Consider the following 25,156-nt stretch of genomic DNA (forward strand, 5'->3'; position numbering starts at 1 on the left):
GATTTAGTCTCCTTGTACTTTTTAAATTGACTTTTGTTTGCAAGTCCCTCTTCTCACCTTTGTAAGGAGCTGACCTGGAATGCAGGGAGGTCAGCTAGTTACCTGAGTGAGGGATGTGTAATGTGCAGGACCCTGTTGGTGCCTCAGAGACTCAAAATTCGAGGACTCTGAGAATTTCTGCCTCATCTCATGCTGGAAATATGTACCCCAGAATGGTAATCCACAAAGATGCATATCTCTCTATGAAAAAGAATTACAGATAACTAATCCTTTCTAACAAGTTAATGTGACATAACTTTCCAAAAGGGAATAAACAATGTAATTTTGCTTGGTCTGCAGAATCATACCATATTTATCAGACATGTGACAACTGCTATAAATGACTTATTGAGAAGTAGTTCTGGCTTTTACAGACACAATTGTGTTGCAGGGGCTGTTCAGCAAGTCACTCAGAATTTCAGTGGGAGAACATATGCAGCAGCTTTGGTACACTTGTAATGGGTGAAGTGTGTGCACCAGCTGCAACTGGTCAGCTCTGCTGTCTGGTGCAGAAAGTGGGATGGGCTTTGGGACTACTTTCTATCTACCTGTCCTTGCCCCCTTCCAGGTAGCTAATGCCTGCACTCCATGCTTAGCTGTTGGATTGTGCTTGGCTGCTGTGAGTCTGCTAAGGAAGAGGGGAGAGCTCCTTATGCTCTCTCCTTCTCCTTTCCACCCATGTAGGACTAGCTATAATCTGGCCTCATATTTCTAATGTAACTTTTGAACCATTCCTTCCATTGTAATCTTTGTGATGTAGCTTGTGAAATGTCAATAAAAATTAAATTTACACCCTCCTCAAAAAGAAACCTTTAGAACCCCAAAACCCTCACAAGCACAGGAGGGATTAGTGTGTAGGAAGTTACCATTCTCTAAGGAAAAGGTAAAAGTCATACAGTGGATGTTGGTGGGATTCTGTCACTGAGGAAAAGTCCATGATAGTCTCATTGGAGAATACTGTAAGGAACACTACAGGTGATACTTCATTACTGAACTTTAAGCCATTACTTTAGACACAAGCAACTCATTCTTTTCATGTAGCGTTCCCGCCTCTTAAACATGCCGGTACTTTTTTTTTCCCTGCTTTTGTTTTCTTGATTTATTTAGCTTTTTGGGTCACTTGACAAAAATTAAGTTCTTACAGATATGTAATTCTTGACTCTTATGTGCTAAGTTTTATCATTTGTTTTTCATACTTTTTTGTTTGTTTTTTGTTTTTGTTTCATAGGAGACGATACATTAAAAATATGGGATATCAGGCAATTTAAAAAACCTCTTAATTCAGCTGAAGGTCTGTCCAGCTTCTTCCCAATGTAAGTATTTTATTCATTTACTCCAGTTATTAGAAGCAGCTTCAGAAACAGCCAAAGCAGGGACTGCTGTACTGGGAGGTGGGGAAAAATGGAGGCCAGCTGAGGCCATCCCTGAACTGTTCAGGAAAGACACCCCTACCTCCTCCTCCCCCCCCCTGCAAATCCTCAAGCAGTCTGGAGGCAGTAAGAGCCAGGTGGTGCTGCCTTCCCCCAGCCATCTGGCCTTGGGGGAAAAACTACAGAGGAATCAGCCAGACACTCCAGCCAGTAGGAGCAGCTGTGGAAAGAAGCCAAAGCAGGGACCTTCAGACATTCAGACAAGCTACAGTTTTGACTGGATTTCCTTTACCCTGTGCAGATTGTCTGTTTGCTCCAACTCTCTTGCTCCACCTCCCTCACAGTCTCTTCACATCAGCTTCGTTCTACACTTGTCTCTCTTCCTTCTGCTCACCTCTTCTGTCACATTCCCTTCCCTTCAGTGTCCCCTCTCCCTTTACTTTTCTTTCCATGTCACTTATCGCCTCCTAACTAAACCCCCCTCCTCCCCAATAATGGTAATTGTGCAGCTAACCTGATTGCTGTCATCACATAGTTCATTCTGCTTGAGTGTTCTGCCCCCTTCCCTCACCCTGTGTCTGTGTTGTCTGTTTAAATTGTAAACTCTCCAGGGCAGGGACCATCTGCTACTCTGTTTATACAGTGCCTAGCACAATGGGGCCCCATTCTTTGTTGGTCCCTAAGCACTACCTATAATAAACATGATCAATAATATTTAATAATTAGCCGCTATAATATGCATGATTTTAGTTGTCAGGCATAGTTAAGCCATTGACAATAGGTTTTAAAAACCTTCTCTATTAACTGTAACAGATAAAAGGTACTGTCTTGAAGATTTGTTTAACTGTACTTGTAATCATGTTCTTGTAAACATATTACAGGTATGCCCGTGATGATGATGATGATTTATTTTATCTACAGGACAGATTGCTGTTTCAGCCCAGATGATAAGCTACTTGTCACGGGCACCTCTGTTAAGAAAGGATGTGGCAATGGGAAGCTTATTTTCTTTGAACGGGAGACATTCCAGAAAGTGTATGAAATAGAAGTCACAGATGCTGTACGTATTTTATTTTTCTTTTACAATAAAATTCAAAATATAAATTAAATCAAGTGACCTTTTTCACATTTCAAATATGAAAATTAAGGTGGCACTTCTCCCTTTTACATGCATGTAATTTCCTTTAACGTACGTGTAATCTTCATTAACCTAAATCCCATTTCCGAGAACATGCCTGAATGAAGACAGGGTAGAATTCTCTGGAAAAATGCCATCCTTTATTTATTCATATACTAATTGTGCTGCTCTGGAGACATCCTTGGTACCCTATCCAGTTGTGAAACCAGGTATAAATCCTAAAATTCTGAACACATGCCCGTGCCATTGAATCCACTAGTTCTCGTGTTAAAAGATTCAGCTCTCTTGGGGGGCAAAACTCATTTTTATCCCTAGTAGTTGGAGGTGTCGTTGCTATGGGTATAGAATCAGCTTAGTACCAGCCTCGGTGCAGAACCCCTCACACATTTTGACAGAAGGATAAGTCACCAATGTGAAACCCTTGGACAAGGAATACCCTTTGTCAACAGTAATATGCAGTCTTAAAAGTCTTGAACCTGTAATACAAGAAGGCTTATGTGTATGAATTCAACAATCCAGCTATTTCCTGATACGAAAGGAAATAACTTAATACCATAGGTGAAGACTATGTCATATAAAACCAATTGCCATCGTGGTGTGCTCAGACATGAAAGTAGATTATAGTAGTCAGGGAGTGGAACAGAGTTGTGGATGTCTGCACACCAGATATGAAACATCCACTATGCTTGATGAGACAGAATATCAGCTGTCCAATTATATGCCGCACCTGCCTATTGATCCACCTAATGAGCCATGTCAGTCTTTACTGGCATAGCCTACCAAGACTGTTCCTGCTGGTGTCCTTTTACATTGACTCATATTTGTACAAGAATTTTGTTCATCATATCCCATTTTCTGATCACTGAAATCTTCCTGTGGCTGAATTTGTTATAACAAACATTTCTATGTCAGAAGATTTGGAAATCAAAAACACAGAGAATTAAGGATGAAGCAAAAAAGAAGAGTGAGGTTTTGAGGGGGAAAGCTTTTTTATTCCAGCTCACATATTTTATATATAGCTGTTTTACCACATTGCAGATTTTCTTTAGTATTAAAGAATTTCTCTAAAGATAACATTGATGGGATTTCTATACTTAAATGTCATCTACCTACTGTGAGACAGGCCAGAAGCCACCCTAGCTTTGAGATTTTTTTGGCCCTTTTGTGGTACCAGTAGCAGAGCCTCATTGAGAGACAAAATGTCAATGCGTCAGTGCCCCCTCTACAACATCATGACAAATCAAAGGCTATGTAAGTTAAAGCATGGAAGACAGGTGCTGTGAGTAGCCCATCTGGGGCATAGGGCAAATGATGAAGATGACACTAAAGCTCTAGCCAAACTGAATTTGAAGTCTGCAGGAGTGAGAGTCTGTACCTGGTCATGACGGCTCCATCTCCTACTGGCACGTGGAGAGAGGCACATTTTACAACAGCAGTCAGAAGAGGTTTGTAGCTTTTTGTTCTACAAGAGTGTAATTCCAGTCGGTATGGTGCCTTTTATAGAAGAGTAGTTTCTCACCTGTTGTTTTGCTTTTCTGAAAATGTCATTTGACTGTGTTTCTACTCACCCAACCAAGTTCTTTTTCAAGTAGTGTCCCTGTGGGTTCTCCACTCTAGGTCTTGGCACGTCCTCGATCAGAGATTTTTTTTCACCAGCAGCGCTCGTCCGGGTCGCGCACACACAATCCACATCTCATGGCACCATTGGCGCCCTTTTCAGCGCATGGGACCCGACACCCTCAGTTCCTTGTCAACCATCCGCGGTCCGAGATGGAGCTTCCAGCAGTTCCTCAGAGCTCGATAGAGAATCTCTAAAGTTTACTTTTTTTTTTCTTTTTTCTTTTTTTTAAACCAACTTTGGTCAGTTTTGTCACTAGTTATAGTTACTCCACTTTGTTTGGTTAAAAAAAATTTTTTTTTCAATACTTATTTTTCCCTTAGGCCAGGTTAGTTCTTCTCCTTGCACCATCCTGAGCAACATGCCAAGCTTGCCCGGCTTCAAGAGCTGCACCTCCTGTAGAGATGTGATGCCAGCATGCGATGGGCTCGCAGAGTGCATTATATGTCTTGGTGAAGGACACATTTCTCAAAAATGTCCTCACTGTAGAAACCTTGAAGCCAGAGCTAGGTGTGATAGGAACCTCTGCCTTAAGCTCATTCTGATGCAGAAAACTCTCAAACCTGCTTCGGACCCTGGACACCACCGGACACAAACCATGGGAAAAAGAGGAGGCCCTCTCCTATTAAGGAAGAGAGACTCAGTACCAAAGAGGCTGCAGGTTCCTCCGGTACAATGGCTCTTGAGTTACCAAGTGATCCATATAGCTCCATTATGGAGCCAAGTCCCACCATCCCCACTCGGACATGGCGCCGTCAAAATCAATGGCCCGTAGAGCGGCAAAACCCACCACTGGCTCGGCACTGACAAAACCTCCGGCACCGACAAATACTATGGCACCAATATCCACCAGCATCATTGCATCTGTTCCAATAACAGCTATGGCACCATCTGCACTGCCTACATATCCGGTACCACCGGCACCATCAACTGTGTTGGCACCACCCCTCGGCACAGACCCAGTTCTGGCACCAGCATTGACAACCACACTGACTACTCCAGCACCGAGAAAATGCCTGGAGAAATGTCAGTACTAAGCCTCAAAGGAGGAATTTTTAACATCCTCCCCTATATCACCTTTATACAGCACTGATACTTCCTCAGTGCATTTTAATCAGGATGAATCGATTTCTCCTGTATCATTTTCCAACAATGAGGAGTATGAAGGGGAAGAGGCGATATTTTCTCCCCAACGTTCCTCACCTAAGCAGGAAGCATCCAGATGCCAAATACACCACAGATGTCCAGCACACACATGGGTGGCACCCCCTTGGTTCGGACCACCACTCCCATATACCGCATGCACTGGCCTGGTTGGGATGCCTGGTCTACCTACTTCATATACAGTAGACCATCTACTTCTCACAGGCATAGGGAAAAATCTCTGGCAAGATCCATTCTCATGGATACTCAATTTCAACCTTCCAAAGACACTGCATAGCAGGTCACTACGCAACCTGCAAATAATTCATCCTCTTCTCCTAACTAGGCCATAATCCCTCCACCCCCCATGACTGCCGACGACTTCAAGCAGTTTCAGGACCTCTTTAAGAGGGTAGCTGACAACCTTGACATACCCCTCCAAGAGGTCTCAGAATCACAGCACAAACTGCTCAAAATTCTCCAGACCTTGACTTCTTCGAAGATCTCTCTCCCCATGGATGATGCCCTTATGGAACCGGCCAATAACATGTGGCAAACTCCAGACACTATTCCCCCCACTCGCAAAAGGGCTGACAAGAAATATTACGTACCAGCCAACGGCACAGAATTTCTTTTCACCCACCTACCACCAAATTCCCTGGTGGTGGAGGCAACCAACCATAGATCTAAGCAACACCATAATAAATCAACCTCCCAGGACAAGGATGATAAATGAATGGACTTGCTGGGCAGAAAGGTCTACACCTCTGCTACTCTACAATTAAGAGTAGCTAATTATGCAGCCCTATTGTCCAGTTATAATAATGACAACTACACAAAGATGGCAAAATTCATTGAACGTATCCCAAAGAACAAAAATGAGCAATTTCAATCATACATAAAGGAGAGTCAATTAATTGCTAGAAAGGCATTACAGGCCTCGCTCGACATTGCCAATACTGCGGCCAAGACAGTCACAACCGCGGTAATCATGCGCAGATCATCATGGCTTCATTCTGCTGCCTTATCTAAGCAGCTTCAATCAACGATCGAAGATCTGCCATTTGACAAGGTGAAGCTTTTCGCAGAAAAACGGATGAGGTGATGCATAAAATGAAAGATTCTTGGGCCACACTCCATACCCTCAGGATATACACACCTGCGACAGAAAGAAAACCATTTAGGTACCAACCTTACAACTTCAGATATCGGCATCAATCACAGTAAAGATGACATGTTCCGTCACATAATAGACAAAGACCCCAGCGACGCAGACAATCAAATCAGCAGCCATCAACATCTCAGGCTGCTCCATCGAAGCCTCAATTTTGAGGTTTTGGTCAAGGGTCTGTTCGACCACCCCCAAATTCCAGAGCCAGAAATGATACCAAACACCACTGTTTTTGACTGCCGAGTATGCCCGTTCTATCAAACTTGGCAAACATCAGCACAGACAGATGGGTCTTGGAGATTATCCACATGGAATATATTGTCCCCTTCATTTTCAAATCTACTACCCAATGCCCTTCCCTGTCACTCTTCAGGAACCTATCTCATGAGCATCTATTACAATAGGAAGTCGATCACCTGTTGCAGATAGGTGCCATACAACACGTCCCACCTCAGCACAAGGGCAGAGGATTTTATTCTCATTATTTCCTGACCCAAAAGAAGAACGGAGGTTGGAGACCAATTTTAGACCTTAGGAGGTTGAACAAGTTCATACAAGTACAAAAGTTCAGGATGGTCACTATGTCTACCATAATACTGGCATTGGAAAAGGGGGACTGGTTCACAGCCTTCAACCTCCAAGACGCATACTTTCACATTACTATCCATCTAGCACATCACAGATTCCTCTGATTCACACCAGGAACCAACCATTATCAGTATGCAGTACTACCTTTCGGCCTGTCCACTGCCCCAAGACTGTTTTCCAAAGTACTCGCGGTCGTATCAGCGCATCTACACAGACAGGGCATAACCATATTCCCGTATTTGGACGATTGTCTCATAAAGGCACACACCCAATCTCAGGCCGTTCATGCGGTTCAGATTACAAGAACACTCTTTCAAAAACTAGGGCTAATATTAAACAAATCCACCTTGATTCTTGTGCAGCAAATTCCTGATAGAATTTGTAAGGGGCATATCTGGATTCCCACACAGCCACGGCGTCGCTACCGGGTCACAGGTTCGATACCATAGTAAACTTGCAAGCCACAATGAAAGCAGCCCAACTGTAACTGCCCACATGTCTCCAAATGCTTGGACACATGGCAGCCACTACTTTTATAGTGCAAAACGCACGACTACACATGCGAACCCTACAGTTGTGGCTCTCAACAGTCTACAGACCACAAAAGCATTCCATTCACAGAATGTTAATGGTGCCGAACAAAGGCAAACAATGATTTAGAGGGTGGATGCAACGCGTGAACCTGACATCAGGCATCCCATTCACATGGGATCTATCTTTAATTATGATAACTACGGGCGCATCTCTGCTAGGCTGGGGAGCACATCTGTAAGAACATACCGCACAGGGCAGGTGGTCCACAGACAAAACAAGTCTCCACTTAAATTTACTGGAATTACATGCGATCCACAGCGTGTGTTCCCACTTCCTTTCTATAGTAAGAAACAAATAGATAAAAATCATGATGGACCATATCGCGTGCATGTTCTACATCAACTGACAAGGAGAGGCACAATCCAACTCTCTGTGCACGGAAACAATAAAACTGTGGAATTGATGTATACACCACAACATAGATATATCAGCCACTTACTTACCCGGGGTTCAGAACACCACCGCAGACATTCTAAGCAGGCACTTCAGCAGCAACAACAAATGGAAGTTGCACATGGGAGTCCTGAGAAAAGTATTCCCACTATGGGGTTACCCCAAAATTGACTTATTTGACACAGAACTGCAAATGCCATCACTGCTACTCAAGAATGGGGTTAGGAAAAGCATCAATGAGGGACGCGTTTCTCCTAGACTGGAATGTGGAACTTTTTTATGCTTTCCCACCCATACGCTGATATTCAGAACTCTGCACAAAATATGCAAGGACAAAACAACAGTAATACTGAGCTTCACTGTGTCCCAGGCAACCATGGTTCACTTACCTGATACAAATGTCAGCATGCAAACCTATCTCCCTTGCACTTCTCAGGGATTTCCTATCTCAGGATAGCGGCTGTATTCTTCATCCAGACTTAAAGAAAGTACATCTGACAGCCTGGTTCCTAACTGGTTCCAGCATACAGAACTACAATGTTCAGAATCAGTAAAACACATATTGCTAAATAGTAGGAAACCTGCCACAAGGAAGACTTATCTGCAAAAATGGCACAGGTTCTCCACATGGTGCCACACGAAACAGATCACCACCATCGATGCACCAGTCTCAGCTATTCTTGACTGTCTTCTCACCCTGAAGGAGACAGATCTATCGATCAGTTATCTTAAGGTACACCTAGCAGCCATCAGCACTTTCCACAATCAAGTAAACAATAAATCAATCTTTACACACTCTGTAGTGAAACTTATCACAGGTATGCTGAACGTATACCTAGACATTCGCCCTCCCATGGGATCTCAACCTAGTGCTTAAAACCATCATTAAACCACCTTTTGAGCTGCTAGCAACTTGCTTCCTACTATATATGTTTATGAAAGTGTAGTTTCTAGACGCCATTACATCAGCGCGATGTGTAAGGGCACTCGTGGCACATCCGCTCATGGCACATCCGCCATATACAGTCCTTCACAAAGACAAGGTGTCCCTTACACCCCATCCGAAGTTTAACCCCAAGGTTGCATCATCTTTTCATATAAATCAACCAATTCACCAACCCATGTTTTACCCAAAACCTCACAACACTGCACAAGAAGCGGCCCTCCACACACTGGACATTAGAGGAGCTATAGCTTTCTATCTAGAAAGAACAAATTGCACTCAGAAAGTAGGGCAATCGGCTAGTTATTTCAAGTGCCTATACACAAATGCAAGAACCCTGGGAAACAAGCAGGGAGGAATTGGAAGTCCTGGCACAGTCAAGAAAATATGACATGGTAGGAATAACTGAGACTTGGTGGAGTAACTTACACGACTGGAGCACTGTCATGGATGGGTATAAACTGTTCAGGAAGGACAGGCAGGGGCGAAAGGGTGGAGGAGTTGCACTGTATGTAAGAGGGCAGTATGATTGCTCTGAGCTCCCATATGAAACTGGAGTTAAGCCAGTTGAGAGTCTCTGGGTTGAGCTTAGAAGCAAGAACAATAAGGGTGATGTCGTGGTAGGTGTCTGTTATAGACCACCAGACCAGGAGGACGAGGTAGATGAGGCTTTCTTTGGTCAACTAGGGAAAGTTTCCAGTTCACAGGACCGGATTCTCATGGGGGACTTCAATCACCCTGACGTGCTGGAAGAGCAATACAGCAGAGCACACACAATCCAGGAAGTTTTTGGGAAGTGTTGCAGACAACTTCCTGGTGCAAGTGCTGGAGCAGCCAACTAGGGGCCGTGCTTCTCTTGACCTGCTGCTCACAAACAGGGAAGATTTGGTAGGGGAAGTAGAAGCGGGTGGCAACCTAGGCAGCAGTGACCATGAGATGGTCGAGTTCAGGATCCTGACAAAAGGAAGAAAGGAGAACAGCAGGATATGGATCCTGGACTTCAAAAAAGCAGATTTTGACTCCCTCAGGGAGCTGATGGGCAGGATCCCCTGGGAGGCTAATATGAGGGGGGAAAGGAATCCAAGAGAGCTGTCTGTATTTTAAAGAAACCTTATTGAGGGCACAGGAACAAACCATCCTGATGTGCAGAAAGAATAGCAAATATGGTAGGCGTCCAGCTTGGCTTAACAAAGAAGTCTTTGGTGAACTTAAACACAAAAAAGAAGCTTACAAGAAGTGGAAGCTTGATCAGATGACTAGGGAGGATTATAAAAATACTGCTCCAACGTGCAGGAATGAAATCAGGAAGGCCAAAGCACAATTGGAGTTGCAGGTAGCAAGGGACGTGAAGGGGAACAAGAAGGGTTTCTACAGGGATGTTATCAACAAGAGGAAGATTAAGGAAAGTGTGGGCCCCTTACAGAATGGGGGAGGCAACTTAGTGACAGAGGATGTGGAGCAAGCTGAGGTACTCAATGCCTTTTTTGCCTCTGTCTTCACAGACAAGGTCAGCTCCCAGACTGCTGCACTGGGCGGCACAGAATGGGAAGGAGGTGAACATCCCACAATGCTGAAGGAACAGGTCCAACACTATTTAGAAAGATTGGACATACACAAGTCCATGGGGCCGCATACAATGCACCCGAGGGTGCTGAGGGAGTTCGCTGATGTGATTTCAGAACCATTGGCTATTATCTTTGAAAGATCATGGCAATTTAGGGGGAAGTCCCTGATGACTGGAAAAAAGCAAATATAGTGCCCATCTTCAAGAAAGGGAGGAAAGAGGATCCGGGGAACTACAGACTGGTCAGCCTCACCTTAATCCCTGGAAAAATCATGGAGCAGGTCCTCAAGGAATCCATTTTAAGGCACTTGGAAGAGAGAAAGGTGATCAGGAACAGTCAACATAGATTCACCAAGGGAAAGTCATGCCTTACCAACCTGATTGCTTTCTGTGAAGAGGTGACTGGCTCTGTGGATGTGGGGAAAGCGGTGGACGTGATATACCTTGACTTTAGCAAAGCTTTTGATATGGTCTCTCACAGTATTTTTATCAGCAAGTTAAAGAAGTATGGGTTGGATGAATGGACTATAAAATGGATAGAGAACTGGCTAGAGCATAGGGCTTAACGAGTAGTGATCAATGGCTCCATGTCTAACTGGCAGCCGGTCACAAGCGGAGTGCCCCAGGGGTTGGTCCTGGGGCCGGTTTTGTTCAACATCTTCATCAATGATCTGGAGGATGGGGTAGATTGCACCCTCAGCAAGTTTGCAGATGACACTAAACTGGGGGGAGTGGTAGATACCCTGGAAAATAGGGATAGGATACAGAAGGACCTAAGCAAACTGGAGGATTGGGCCAAAAGAAATCTGATGAGGTTCAACAAGGACAAGTGCAGAGTCCTGCACTTAGGACGGAAGAATCCCATGCACAGCTACAGACTGGGGACTGACGAGCTAGGCAGCAGTTCTGCAGAAAAGGACCTGGAGGTAACAGTGTGCCCTGGTTGCCAAGAAGGCTAATAGCATATTGGGCTGCATTAGGAGGGGCATTGCCAGCAGATCACGGGAAGTGATCATTCCCCTCTATTTGGCATTGGTGAGGCCACATTTGGAGTATTGTGTCCAATTTTGGGCCCCCCACTACAACGAGGATGTGGAGAAGTTAGAGAGAATCTAGCGGAGGGCAACAAAAATTATTAGAGGGCTGGAGCACAAGACTTATGAGGAGAGGCTGAAGGAACTAGGCTTGTTCAGTCTACAAAAGAGAAGAATGAGGGGGGATTTTATAGCAGCCTTTAACTACCTGAAAAGGGGTTCCAGGGAAGATGGGGCTAGGCTGTTCTCGGTGGTGGCAGATGACAGAACAAGGAGCAACGGTCTCAAGTTGCAGTGGGGGAGGTCTAGGTTGGACATTAGGAAAAAGTTTTTCACTAGGAGGGTGGGGAAGCACTGGAATGGGTTACCTAGGGAGGTTGTGAAATCTCCATCTTTAGAGGTTTTTAAGCTGCGGCTTGACAAAACCCTCGCTGGGATTATTTAGCTGAGGTTAGTCCTGCTCTGAGCAGGGGGTTGGACTAGATGACCTCCTGAGGTCTCTTCCAACTCTATGATTCTATGATTCAGGAAATCACTGAAATTTTTTATATCACTGGCAGATCACTCCAAAGGGATCTCCAAGCAAAGACTGTCTAAGTGGATTTCAGGATGCATTCACTCCTGTTACGGAGAAGCAGGCATATCACCACTGCAACAAGTCAGAACACATTCCACCAGGGCAGTCTCCATGTCCATAGCTTTTTTGCACAATGTCCCAATTGTAGAAATATATAAAGCAGCCACCTGGGCATCGGCTCACACGTTCATGAAGTATTACATTATCGACCAAGCATCAAGGACTGATGCAGCAGTTAGACTATCTGTACTCTCTTCAAGTCAACCTAAGATCTCCGAAGCTCCCTCCTCCTAATGAGGGCACTGCTTGAGAGTCACCTAGAGTGGCACACCCACAGGGACAATACTCGAAGAAGAAGAGACTGTTACTCAGCTTGTGCAGTAACTGAGGTTCTTCGAGATTTGCATCCCTGTGGGTGCCCCATTACCCACCTTCCTCTCCTCTACTTTGGAGTCTACACATACGGCTTCATGGTAGAGAAGGAACAGAGGGTGTCAGGTCGCGCGTGCCAAAAAGGGTGCCAACAGCACCGTGAGACATGGATTGTGTGTGCGCAACCCAGACGAGCACTGCTGGCTTAAAAAAAAAAAAAACTCCGATTGAGGATGCAAGGATGCACCAAGACCTAGAGTGGAGCACGCACAGGGGGACACATATCGAAGAACCTCAGTTTACTGTGCAAGGTAAGTAACCGTCTCTTCTCTGAGTTGGGAAAGGAAATAACATTTTCAGTGACTAATTTTTTTCGCCTGATAATCTTGTCCTAGCATAACAATTTTTTAGAATTATTGGAAATTCCCAGTTTTGGGAGCTATGTATTGCTCTCTCATCTAGGCACTGAAACAGGATGTTCTAGACTGGTATCGGGGCACTCACTGTTGCTCTCAGAATTGGGGGGTGGGAGGGTTGAACTACTGTTGCCTCAGTGGGCAAAATATCTCAGAGATGTGGAGAAGATTCCAGCCTGTCTCACTCTTGGGAGCTGAGACCAGAGTGGAAATCCAGTCTTCAGAGGTGCCAAATTAGAGAAACAAAATTACAAACCACGGGACTACTCACATGGTGTAAAACTAAGCATGTTTATGTGTCTTTGCAGGTTCTGGGCCTTGTATTGTGCAGGTGCTGATATCTAAATAGTCCTTTTTAAAAGCTGTAGTAAATGACTTTTGTCCATAAGATTTTAGTATTTCTACTTTTCCTGATTTGTAGCTTTAAAATTCGAGATTGACATTCTCTTAGTTTGAATATAATCAGTGGATAAAACGGAACAACGCTGGAATTACTAAATGAAGAATTAAGATTTATAAAAGCTGATATCATAACATACTTTTCTATAGGCCAGCACTAATACCTCTGAAATTGGTCTGTCCAGAATCCAACTTCAACACTGCACTTCTAAGAAAAACACAGTTAAACATATTAGCTTTCATCTAAAAAAAAACTAGGAAAATTACTATAAAAGGCCATTGTAAAATAAAAGTAACCTGTTTTCTCAGTGCTTTTCAGTTGCCTTGTACAATTCAGCTTTTTCATTAGTATTCTCTTTTTCTTGTTTTTCTCAAATTGCAATGTAAGATGAAGTATAAACAAATTAAGGAATGTTGAAGAATGAATGTATTTTAAAGGCAGACAGTGTTTCTGCAGTTTACAAGTTGTACATGCTGTTTGTTAGAAGGATCACCGGCTTATAAAGAGAGAGATTAATATCTTGTATGTGGTTTACAGAAAGATTCTTTTAGCAGTTTGGTACAAATTATTTAGTTGCTTTTTACTGAGTGATTTCATAGTTATTTTTTCTCTACGGTCACTCAAAAATGTAAATAGAACACTTATTGTAATTGAAGATAAATATATTCTTCACGTGATTGTACAAGTCCATTCCACTTTAAGTGTTTGTGCACTCCACTGGCACAGTTGTCAGCAAGTTTTTCCCTTAGGGCGGTACCCATCTGCTACCTCATGCACCAGTCTTAGGCATAAATGGCTGAACTGCCCCTGACCTCTCTGTTCCTTCCTACTGCCCATGATGTTTGTTGGAGCTCCCTCTCTTTGCTTCTGCATGTCTTTAGGCAGATCCTGTAAACAATGGACATTGTATAATTAGTTTGTAAATTAAATAACACTTTTTTTGTTGTTTTGTTTGGTTCCAGCACCTGGTTTGGGTACTGGCCTCAGTGCCAAAGATATGCTATGCTCTTCAGGTTTCAAGCACTCGCACTCTTGTAGTAACATAGTGCTTAATAGTGACCCTTACCCCAGCTGCCTTAAGTGCTTAGGAAAGGCTCACATGAACAACAACTGTAAGGGCTTTAGGCTCCCATTCTAAAAAGGATAGACAGCCAGACTAAAGTATCTGCTGCTTAAATAGGTACTACATCTTCCATCTGAACTGTCTATCTCAGTCCGGGTACTGAGCACCTTGGCACTGACCAATAGCAAACCTCCAGTGCCACCGGTACTGAGAGGCAGATTGGCATCACTGGGACTGAGGAAGAGGCATGGAAATTGGGCTGGGTGCTGGGACTGTCAAAAGACGCACAGAGGTCAAGCTTGTCTAAAGACCTGGTTGTGTTCAAAGAGAAGGCACTCCCCAGAGCACACTTCTATGAGCACACGCCCCAGAGCACACCTCTAAACAGAGGAGTTCATTGACTCTGTAGCCCAGTACAGTCATGACAAGACTGGCTCCTGAAGCACCTTTGTCAGCCTCTCCTCATGACATGGTACCACATAGTGTCTTCCTCGTGTGGTCTGCTCCTGAGGCATTTGAGGCTGCAAGAGAGTTCCTGAACCTGTTGGTGCTACTAGCACCTGCAGTTCAAGAGACTCACCTGGCATGGATTCCCAAGGTACCATCATCAGCACCTTCATCTCCACGCCAGGCACTTTTATTGGATTCAGCCATCAGGATACCAGTTAAAGCGGTACCATCTAGGGGAAAGCCACAGATGATCTCCCTGGCTCCCCTTTCTTCAGCGTCTGAACCTTCTTCACTGATACCGACGGGTATGTCACCGCAATGGTCACTAAAGGAGGCTGCTTCTTCATCTCTCACTCTGAAGTAGGATGCCTATGTGTCCCAGTCTAGTCAGTCGCATGATCAGTAGTATGTTACTTGCCTGCCCTGGTTTCAGCCTCAGTTACAGCAAAGGAGTTTATAGAAGGGACCCTTGGGCTATGCACGGGTGGGTGGCTGGGGCTATACCAGTGGCCCTTCTGGAGCCATGGAGCTCCCCCGGTCATTCAGGAATGTCCCCACAGCCACCTGAGCCAGCTCCATTTACTGGTCATCAGGAGCATAGGCTGCACAAGCACCCTACCATTAGTACCAAGCATGGCACAGAATGGATTTGGGATCTCTCTCACGAGCAGCTGCGAAAGGAGCAGGAACTGGACCAGCCCCCAGTACTGTTGCCTTTTCCTCATCTCCTGATGAGGTAATTGTGGTGGAGCCTATCCTCTGTATCCTGATGATTTATGAGCCATCAGAAATTGTTCAGGAGGATGGCTAGGGCCTAGAGGAGAACCAGGAAAAAAAATCACACAGGCTGATGGACATTTTGACATCTGCATCTCCAACCAGAATAGCTCTCCCTATAAATGAGGATATCTTAGAGCCTACCAAGGTCCTCTAGCAGAGTCAAGCTTCCCTGCCTCCAACTGCAAAAAAGGGGACAGGAGGTACTATATCCCTTCATCAGGAGTCAAAGCACCTGTATAATCATTCCCCTCCAGGCTCCCTTGTAGTGGTACCAGTTGTCAATCCCCAAAAATAAAGAGGACAAGAAACTGGACTTATTTGGGAGGAAGTTTTATTCCGCAGGCAGTTTACAGCTTCATATTGCAAACATCAAGATTTTCTGTGGTGCTACAATTTCACCCTGTAGGATACAGTTTCAAAGTCTCAGTACAACCTCCCTGATGAGGTGAACAGGCGTTCCAGTCTTTGATAGAGGATAGTAAATTGGTCGCCAGAACAGCTCTTCAGGTGGGTCTCACTGCAGCAGATTTTGCAGCTCACAGCATGGCCCCTGCTATCATGATGAGGCACTCATCCTGGTTACATTCCTCCAGACTCCCTCCAGATGCACAACAGGATTTGCCTTTTGAAGGGCCTTTGCTCTTCTCACAAAAGACGGGCAAGACTCTGCATGGTCTCAAAGACCATGAAATCCCTAGACATTTACAGCTCAGCAGTCAAGTGGAAGGCGTTCCATCCTCATCAGTCCCAGACTTTCAGGGGTTTGCCCCTCAAGCCTAAGACCTGCCAAAGAGAAGAAAAGTTTACAAAATATGTCCACCCCCTGCTTTGGCAGCTGCCAGTTCATCAAGGCAAGTGTTATCTTTCAAGAGCTCATTTTGATAGGCAGGTTGAGCCATCTATCAGTTCTAAAAGTGCCATCTTCTTTTCCAGTTTTTGCAAACCACCTGTCCCACTTCCATCATGCTTGGGCCACATCCCAACAGATAGATGGGTTCTAAGCATGGTAGAAGTGCGATATAGGTTCCAGTTTATTACAACCCCCATCCCACTTCCCCATCCCTCTTCAGGGCAGGGACCTCCTCTCACGAGACAATGTTACTGCAAGAAATACAATTGCTCCTCTTTATAGGAGCTATAGAAGAGGTCCTTCTTTTTTTCAGAGAACGGGTTTTACTCCCGATACTTTCTGATCCCAAAGGCAAAAAGGTCTCAGGCCTCTTTTAGATTAAAGGCAGTTAAACAAGTTCCTTTTAAAAAAAAAAAAAAATCTAGATGTTCACTTTAGCTTCCATAATTCCTTTTATTGAACTGGGGGACTGGTATGCTGCTCTCGACTTAAAGGACGCCTATATTCATGTGGCGATTCATCAGCACCACAGAAAATTTCTGAGATTCACTGTCAGCAGTTGCCATTATCAGTTCACAGAGCTTCTCTTTGGTCTATTGACTGCCCCATCTTTTTACAAAGTGTATGGCTAAGGTAGCAGCTTTCCTCCAGATGTCAGGGTTCCATGTTTTCCTTTACTTGGACGAATGGCTGATAAGAGGTTAATTCTGGTCACAGATGATGTCCAGCATAAGCGTAATCTAATCCATCATTGAAAAAGAGTTCCAGAGGGGTAGCCGTGTTAGTCTGTATACAGCAAAAACAACGAGAGTTCTGTGGCACTTTAAAGACTAACAAATTTAATTTTAGCAGGCATAAGCTTTCGTGAGGCTCAGCTCATTTCGTCAGATGCAGAGGTAGACATGAGAAACAGAGCTGTATTCTCCAAAAAGGCACCACATAGACATGTTAGTGTGCATACCAAGTAACCTCTTATCTTCCCTACATTGGTGGATAGACCCAGCCAATATCTGCAAGGGATTTCCTTTTGCTCCACCTCAACAATCTCTGACCTTAGACACGGATGCCTTTGACCTGGGTTGGGAAGCTCACACGGGACCCCTGCAGACACAAAGTCTCTGGTGTCCCCATGATCTCAGACTGCACATAAACATCAGGGAGTTTCAGGCTATCTGATTAGTTTACATGATCTTTCTTCCTTGAGTCAGGGGAAGGGGAGTATTGGTACTGACTGACAATATGACCTCCATGTTTTATATAAACAAGTTGGGGAAAACCTGGTCCTCAGTGCTTTGTCAGGAAGCAAGACTAATCTGAGACGTCTGCATTAGCAACTCTATATTTCTGAAAGCAGACTATCTTCCAAGGGTTCAGAATACACTGGCAGATCACCTGAGCAGCTGTTTATCAATCAGCACAAGTGATCCCTTCACCCAGACATAGCAAAATCCATTTTCCATTCTGGGGAACTTCCCAAGTTGCTTTGTTTGCGACAAAGGTCCCAAGTTGTTCTGTTTTGCAACACAAAATGTCATCATTTTGCTCCAGAGCAGGACACAGCCTGGGTTCATTGACAACTGCTATTGTCAGAGGGTCTGCAGTACACTTTTCCTCCATCCCTCTTCTGTCCAAAGTACAGTGCAAGGTCAAACAGAACAAGAACTGTCTTATACTGATCACTGTGGCATGGTCTTGTCAACATTGGCTCTCACTGCTCTTGGACCTCTCAGTCAGTCCCCCACTGTCATTCCTGTTTCACTCAGATGTCATCTTTCAGAATCATGGCTGCCTCCTCCATCCCAATTCTAGGCCCTGCACCTGACAGGCTGGGAGGCTCCATGATTAACTTTAGCAGAGGAATCCTGCTCTCGAGATGTGCAGAAGGTACAAATGAATAGTAGAAAACCATCAGTTAGTACAACTTATTTTGCTAAATGGAAGAGGATTTCTGTCTGGGCAAGGTTGAAAGGGCGCCTCCCCTATTCTTGCTTGTATTCAGCATATGCTGGACTGTCTTTTGTATCTGAAACATCAACGATTGGCAGTTAGCTCGATCAGGGTACGCCTAGTGGCTATATTTGCAATCCACCCTTCCTCCCATGGATAACCGCTCCCTTTTCTCCAGACTGACAACTGTAAGGTATTTTAAAGGGTTTGGACAGACTGTTTTGCACATACAGAACCCTATTCCACTGTGGAGCCTGAATCTAGTCTTAACAAAACTAATCCTTCAATCCCTTAGTTACCTGATCTCTGCTGCGCCTTTCCATGAAGGTAGCGTTTTTAATAACCATTACATCAGCCAAGAAAGTGGGGGAGTTGAAGGTGCAATATCAGATCCTCAATATACAGTTTTATATGCAGATAAGGTCTACCTTTGTCCCCATCCATGTTTTCTTACGAAAGTGGTCTCCACTTTTCATATCAGCCAAGCACTTCGGTTACCAACCTTTTTCCCAAAGCCTCACAGTAATAAGGAGGGGAGACTCCAGGCTCTAGACATTAAAAGAGCTTTAGCATTTTACCTGTAATAGACTACTAAACCCTTCAGGTTTTCATCTCAATTGTTTGTTGCTTTTATGGATACAATGATTCTATGCAAAGGATTTCATCACGGATATCCAGTTGCATTCACCTGTGTTACCAGCTGGCTAGCTTGAAACTGCCGGATAGAGAATTGGGACGGTCAAGTAGATCCCAAGTGGCCTCTGCAGTATTTCTGGCTAATGTGCTCATATCAAACATTTGCAAGGCAGCAAACTGGTCATCATGTCACACTTTTGCCTCTCTCTATTGCATACAGCAATCTCAACAATCCAGAGGCAATGCTAAATTTGGATGAGTGGTTCTTCAGTCCCTGTTCAAATAGAGTCCAAACCCACCTTGGACTGCTTGTGAGTCACCTGCAATAGGATGGACACATGCAATCACTCGAAGAAACAAAATGGTTACTGACCTCTCCGTAACTGTTGTTCTTCAAGATGTGTTGCACATATCCATTCCATGACCTGCTCTCCTTTCCCTCTTTATCAGTCTGTCTGGTAGGAAGGAACTGATAGGAGTCAGGGGAAGTTTGGCCCTTTATGTCTGTGCATAGTGCATGAAACAGCAGAGTGCACTTATGCTGCCCCAATGGGTACCATTAAGGAAGAAGATTTCCCACAACTGTGCATTGGAGTGCACAAACACCTACAGTGGAATGGACATCTTGAAAAACAACAGTTACAGAAAGGTTAGTAACCGTTTTTACTGTTGCCTAAAACTGCAGTTTGTCTGATTTAATAGAGAGATCTACTTGCTCTGTTTCTCTGTGTGTGTGTGTGTGTGTGTGTGTGTGTGTGTGTGTGTGTGTGTGTGTGTGTGTTTCTCTCTCTCTCTATATATATATATATATATATATATATATATATATATATATATATATATAAAATCTAGTGTTTAAATGTGTAATTTGCAGTATGTATATTTTGTGTGTGTTGATGCACATGTAGATGGAGTTACAAAGAATGTATATGTGTACCTGTGGTGAAAGAGAAAGTGTGAGTACACAATATATATATCAGTTGGTGACAAAGGACTGAATCTGTTCACCAGGCTCATGCAAGTAGTCTGTGACTTGAAGCAGTATTTAGTCCAAATTGTTGAAGAAAAATTGCATCATTAGCTGTTTATTTCAACTATGAAGTGAAAATAATAGGACTTATTAAGTGCAATTATAAACCAACTCTGGTGGTAAAGTATATGTATTGGGAAGAAAAAAAAATGTTTCTACATAGTAGTGTTCTTTGAACTATGTAGATAATACAGTTTTTATAGCTATTTTGTTTTGCTTCCATATTTTGATGGCGTTCCAGCAATATAGATAATTCAAAAATGCTAATGGGCAGTAAACTTAATCTTAAACTTTTTTGGTAAATAGCCAGTGCATTTGGCCTGTAAATGAACCTGGTGGGTAATGGGAATAAATTGAATGGGAATGTCTGACCAAAGTAGTGTCTGACATTCCTTTCCATCATACCAAGCAAACCTTTTTCACCTCGTCTTTTAAGTTTTCATGGGAAAGTGCATTATTGCTTCAAAGCTGCTGAAATGAAACCTTCTGGTTTTACTAATGGGCTAACAGTGTGTTTGTCTCTACTCTTCTGACATGGTATACAATATTAATTTAGTTTTCCTGCACCTATACGTTTTTTTAAGGACTAGTCTACTAGAAGCGCTGTAGCGGCATAGTTGCACTGATGCAGCTGCACCACTGTAACGTGTCTGGTGAAGATGCTCTATGCTGACAGGAGAGAACTCTCCTGCTGGCATAATAAAATCACCTCTGCGAGAGGTGGTAGCTATGACGGCGGGAGAGCTTAGTTTGGCATAACTTACATCGTTCAGAGAGGTGGTTTATTCACACTGCTGAGCGACAGAAGTTATACTGACATAAGTGGTAGTGTGTACAAATCCTAAGATTCTTTCTAAGACTAAATTCTGCTGCTCCTATTCCTGAGTGTCATGCCACCATGAAGAGACTGGGACTTTGCTTTGTAGGAATCAAGCTTATTCAACAGCAAGTCCTTGTTGAATTAGAGCCAAGCATTTGTAAATATACATGATACATGTGCCTGCATTTTGGGATACTGGTAGGACATCCCCTCACTTCAAGCATCTGTATCTCCTGTTCATAACCCTTAGTTCCCCCACCCACACAAAGACTAAGAGTCCTGTGTGCTATGTTATAACTCTACTCTGGTCCAGCATCTGCAAAATTGGGCCCTTTGTACACACACTGCCCCTTCAGTGGGAAATGGTGAGGCCTTTATCTTGTGAATGTTATTCATATTAAGCCTCCTACTTGTGCACAGCTGAAAAGGGTGATTAGCCAAAGAATAATCTCTAGATGTTCTAGATTAGATTCTCCCTCTGTTGGCTATAACTACTCTCTGAGCTGTGGAAAAATAAGTCTTGTCTTGCCCAGATCACACAGATGTTCCTCGGTTGCTGTATCTCCCCATTTCTGTCCTGAGAAAATAATCCTAAAAATAGTTTTCCTCCTTTTGCCCTAATTCCAAATCTCCAGAAGTAAAGTAGTTGCACTCCTTAAATGTGGTAAGTGCTTTACGATATTACTAAGGAGTTTGGGGACATTCTGAAGGCACATCCTTTTCCTTTATGAGGCTGAAGAAAGGAAAAGGGCTTCTTATATTCTAGTACAATGAATCAAGGCCTGATTGACAGAAATGTACAAAATGGACCGAGTTGATATTCCCTTGGGGTTTGAGTCCAATTTTACTGGATGGATTTCTGTCTCCTAAGCAGAAAGTACATCAGTATCTCTCCTTTATAGTTAGGGGGTGATGATTTTGATGCCACCATTCCAGCAGCAGAGCAGTCGTTTTACTTATGTGTATGGGGCAGGGAGAGAGTTACAGCCCAGTAGTCTCAGGGCAGAGGAAGACTCTCTACAAAAATCAGTGTTCCGGGTTAGACAAATTGCTGTTTAAGCAAGAAAATAGAATCAATTAACAATCTGGAATTAATACAAAGTTTGAGAGTAGGTGATGCAACCATTTTAACTAGCTAATGGAATACAAAGTACAGGTTTTGGAAATAATGTATTCAATAGCCATGAAATTTTCATAGGTGGTGAGCAACAATTTACAAAACTTTACTTTTCAGCATTGCTTTGGAAAACATTTGTCAGTTAAGAAAATTCTTGAATATTTTCTTCTCATTTTCCTAGATATAATTAAAAGTTAAATTATTAAATACTTACAAAAACATCTACAAATGCTATTTCAAGGATGTTCAGATGCAAGCTACAAATAAACATTGCTTTTTAAATTAAAAAGTAGGGGAAGAGAGGGAATGGAGAAGACAAACCTTAATGCATCCTTTTTAAACAGTTGATCTTGTGCAGTGGTTCCCAACTTGGGGTGAGGGACTCCCTGCGGGAGGCACCAAAGATTACAGTAGATCCATGATGCTTCTGTAATATTGAGGTCATTTCACAGCCGCCCAAGCTCCACGCAAGCTGGTTGCAGCCCCCCCGGGCGCCATGCTGGCTGGAGCAGAGATGCAGCCTCAAGCGCCGCACCAGCCGGAGCGAAGAAGCAGCCCTCCCACTTCTCCCACCCCCGCCAGCCCCACACTGGCCAGGCGCCGGCCAGAGAGGAGCAGCCCTGTGTCGGTGGGTGCCTGAGGCAGCCTTGGCTAACCCGTCAGAGCCCCACCTTCATTACCCCTCAGTCCATGAGGGACAAGAAGAGGTGGGGCCTTTGCTTTTAATTTCCTGATATTTATCAGTTCATCTTTCAAGTTGTACATTCAGGAAAACTTTCCATGAAATCCCAGCAAACAGTATTAAATATGGACATCCTGATCTTTAACTCATTGTGTTCTGAAAAATTAAAAAACCCAGTAGTGTGAATTAAGATTTTTTTTTAATTTCCCCAATTTTGATCATTGAAATTTCATCCCCACCGCCTGACTTCAGAGTGTTGCTCAGAGTTTTCATTGATTTGACTCCCATTCTTTTTATTGGAACATGTGTGGTTAAAACTAAGCTTTTTGCCTTGAAATTTTACTCATTTTTCAGCCTTTTTTGTATTGACTGTTTTTTGTACACAGAGTGCTATTCTGTCCTCTGCTGAGTCTGTGCAACCTCAGTGGAGTGGTTAGGGCATATCTGAAGGTAGAAAATTTGTCCCATGCTTTTTATTCAAATGTCTTTGAATGAAACCTGTCAACAGTTTAACAGTACATAGTAATACTGTGTAATAATTTAAGACAGGGATAGGAAGTGGAGAGTATTGTTTCTACTTGTTAACTTCGGGGGGAAATTAGGAGAGCAGAATGTATTTCCCAAAGTTAGAATTTGTCCAGGACACTGAGGTTAATATCCCTGCTATTATTAAAAAATATAAGATATCTAGTGACAAATTGGCACTATTAGGTCAATAGACACAATATTTAGATGTTGTAAATCCAAACTTTTCCAAAACTTAATTTTTTATCTTCAGTTATTTGTAGTGTCATAGGTAATGGTGTTTTGTTTTTAAATTTTATTAATATTAATTAATATTATTATAACCCCTTAAATGTAAATGCAACTCCAGATAACCACTAAACTTCTATGTCAGACAGCCCAAGTTAATTTGTTTGACAATTTATTATATCTTTAAAAAAATCTTACAATTAAGCAACAAGTGGGACTTTCTTAAATAATATTGCTTAATTATATTTTAAATGCCTTTACAGAAAATAGATGGCACTGCATTAAAGTAAAAAAATAAAAATTCTTCACCATGAAATTAGTTTATTGAAAATCTGAAGAATATGATTTATGTCAAACTATATATGATAAACTACATACGTTAAATAGATTTGCTACATGTGTATTTACTATGCTGTTGATGGACTGGGGTTCCATCAGCAATGCTGACATTTATAAAAATTATATTTTAGACAAACACTCGGTTAAAAAAGCTCATGTGGCTGCTGTTATAATGACCTGTAATTAGGGAGTCTGACTACCACTGTCAAAATGTCTTTTTATGCATTTCACTATCTATTCTGCTGACAGGCTGCTTATCTCACTGTATGGGTGGCCAAGTGCAGCAAATCAAAATGACACAATTCAAACAGACCCCAATACATATTATCATGGCCACTGAGGCAGAAAGCAATTGGCACTTTTGAAAGAAGTTTTGCTTTTTAACAAAAACAGTTTTTTATCATCAACTTCTGCAGTCACTGTTTTATCTTATAGGTTCAGAACAGAACCTGAAACAGGATTATGGTGTTTTTTATCCCCAATCAGTTTCAAGTACCTGTTGAGCTGAATATTTGACCTTTCAAATTGAGACAATGAAGATTAGCAATAAGCTTTAATAAACTTTAAAGCTCTACTTTGAGTGATTGCTCAGATCCATTCCAATATAGGTGAGTGCACGCCACCATGCACTGCTTCCCGGAACTTTTTCCCTTTTAGCAGGCCCCGTAGGGTCAGCTTAGGTGCCCCCTGGAGTACCATGCTCATGCTGCGGTATATGAGGCACCGCCGACCCTGCGGGCCCTCAGTTCCTTCTTTCTGCCTGTGACAGTTATTGGTAATTTTATCTGCTGTGCTTGTTACATTCTATCATAGTTTAATTTGATCTCCTAAATCACTAATCCTGTGCTCAACTTTGGAGACTTTATTCATGAATTACTAACATCATGTTGTATTGTAAAATGGTCAGAGTTGTTTTATAACTGTTATTCTTCTAGCTTTTTGCTGTTTTCACTGAATACTTTTAACATTTCTGCCATTGTAGGCAGCAAATCCTCACTCTCCTCCAGTGGGGTTGACTGTCTCTAGTTGCTGGACCACTAGAAGATTTCACCTGCCTTGCTTTTGCATCTAGCTGAAAGCAAAATGGGAGAAAGTGGGCTGATTTTGCACCCTTTTCCTTTTAATTAAGATTTTAAGGCAATTGGCAAGTTAAAAGAATATAGTGGAATAAGCCTGTTCCCTAAAACATGAGGATTGTTGCATCTGAGAGGAAGTCACACATGAGCTCTCTGGCTCACATCTGACTCCAAGTGTAGCTGTCATATTACCTCATCCGTAACGTTACAATCATTTCATAGCTATTTCATTTAAGTTTGAATAGACATTATT

At 43.0% G+C, this 25,156-nt stretch overlaps 1 protein-coding gene across 3 annotated transcripts in view; it reads left to right on the top strand.

Annotated features, from left to right (window-relative positions):
* The window catches only part of WDR70 (WD repeat domain 70), a 247,772-nt gene that overhangs the window by 198,382 nt on the left and 24,234 nt on the right, over positions 1-25,156 (top strand). For all 3 annotated transcript variants that reach the window (XM_067545549.1, XM_067545548.1, XM_067545550.1), the window contains 2 exons: positions 1,268-1,352; positions 2,331-2,469. In XM_067545549.1, coding sequence (XP_067401650.1) covers positions 1,268-1,352; positions 2,331-2,469 — 224 coding nt within the window. The remainder of the gene's footprint in view (positions 1-1,267; positions 1,353-2,330; positions 2,470-25,156) is intronic.

Source organism: Emydura macquarii, unplaced genomic scaffold (genome assembly GCF_026122565.2).
Source record: "Emydura macquarii macquarii isolate MOO-44397 ecotype Brisbane River unplaced genomic scaffold, CSIRO-AGI_Emac_v2 contig_1045, whole genome shotgun sequence".
NCBI classification, from domain to species: domain Eukaryota; kingdom Metazoa; phylum Chordata; order Testudines; family Chelidae; genus Emydura; species Emydura macquarii.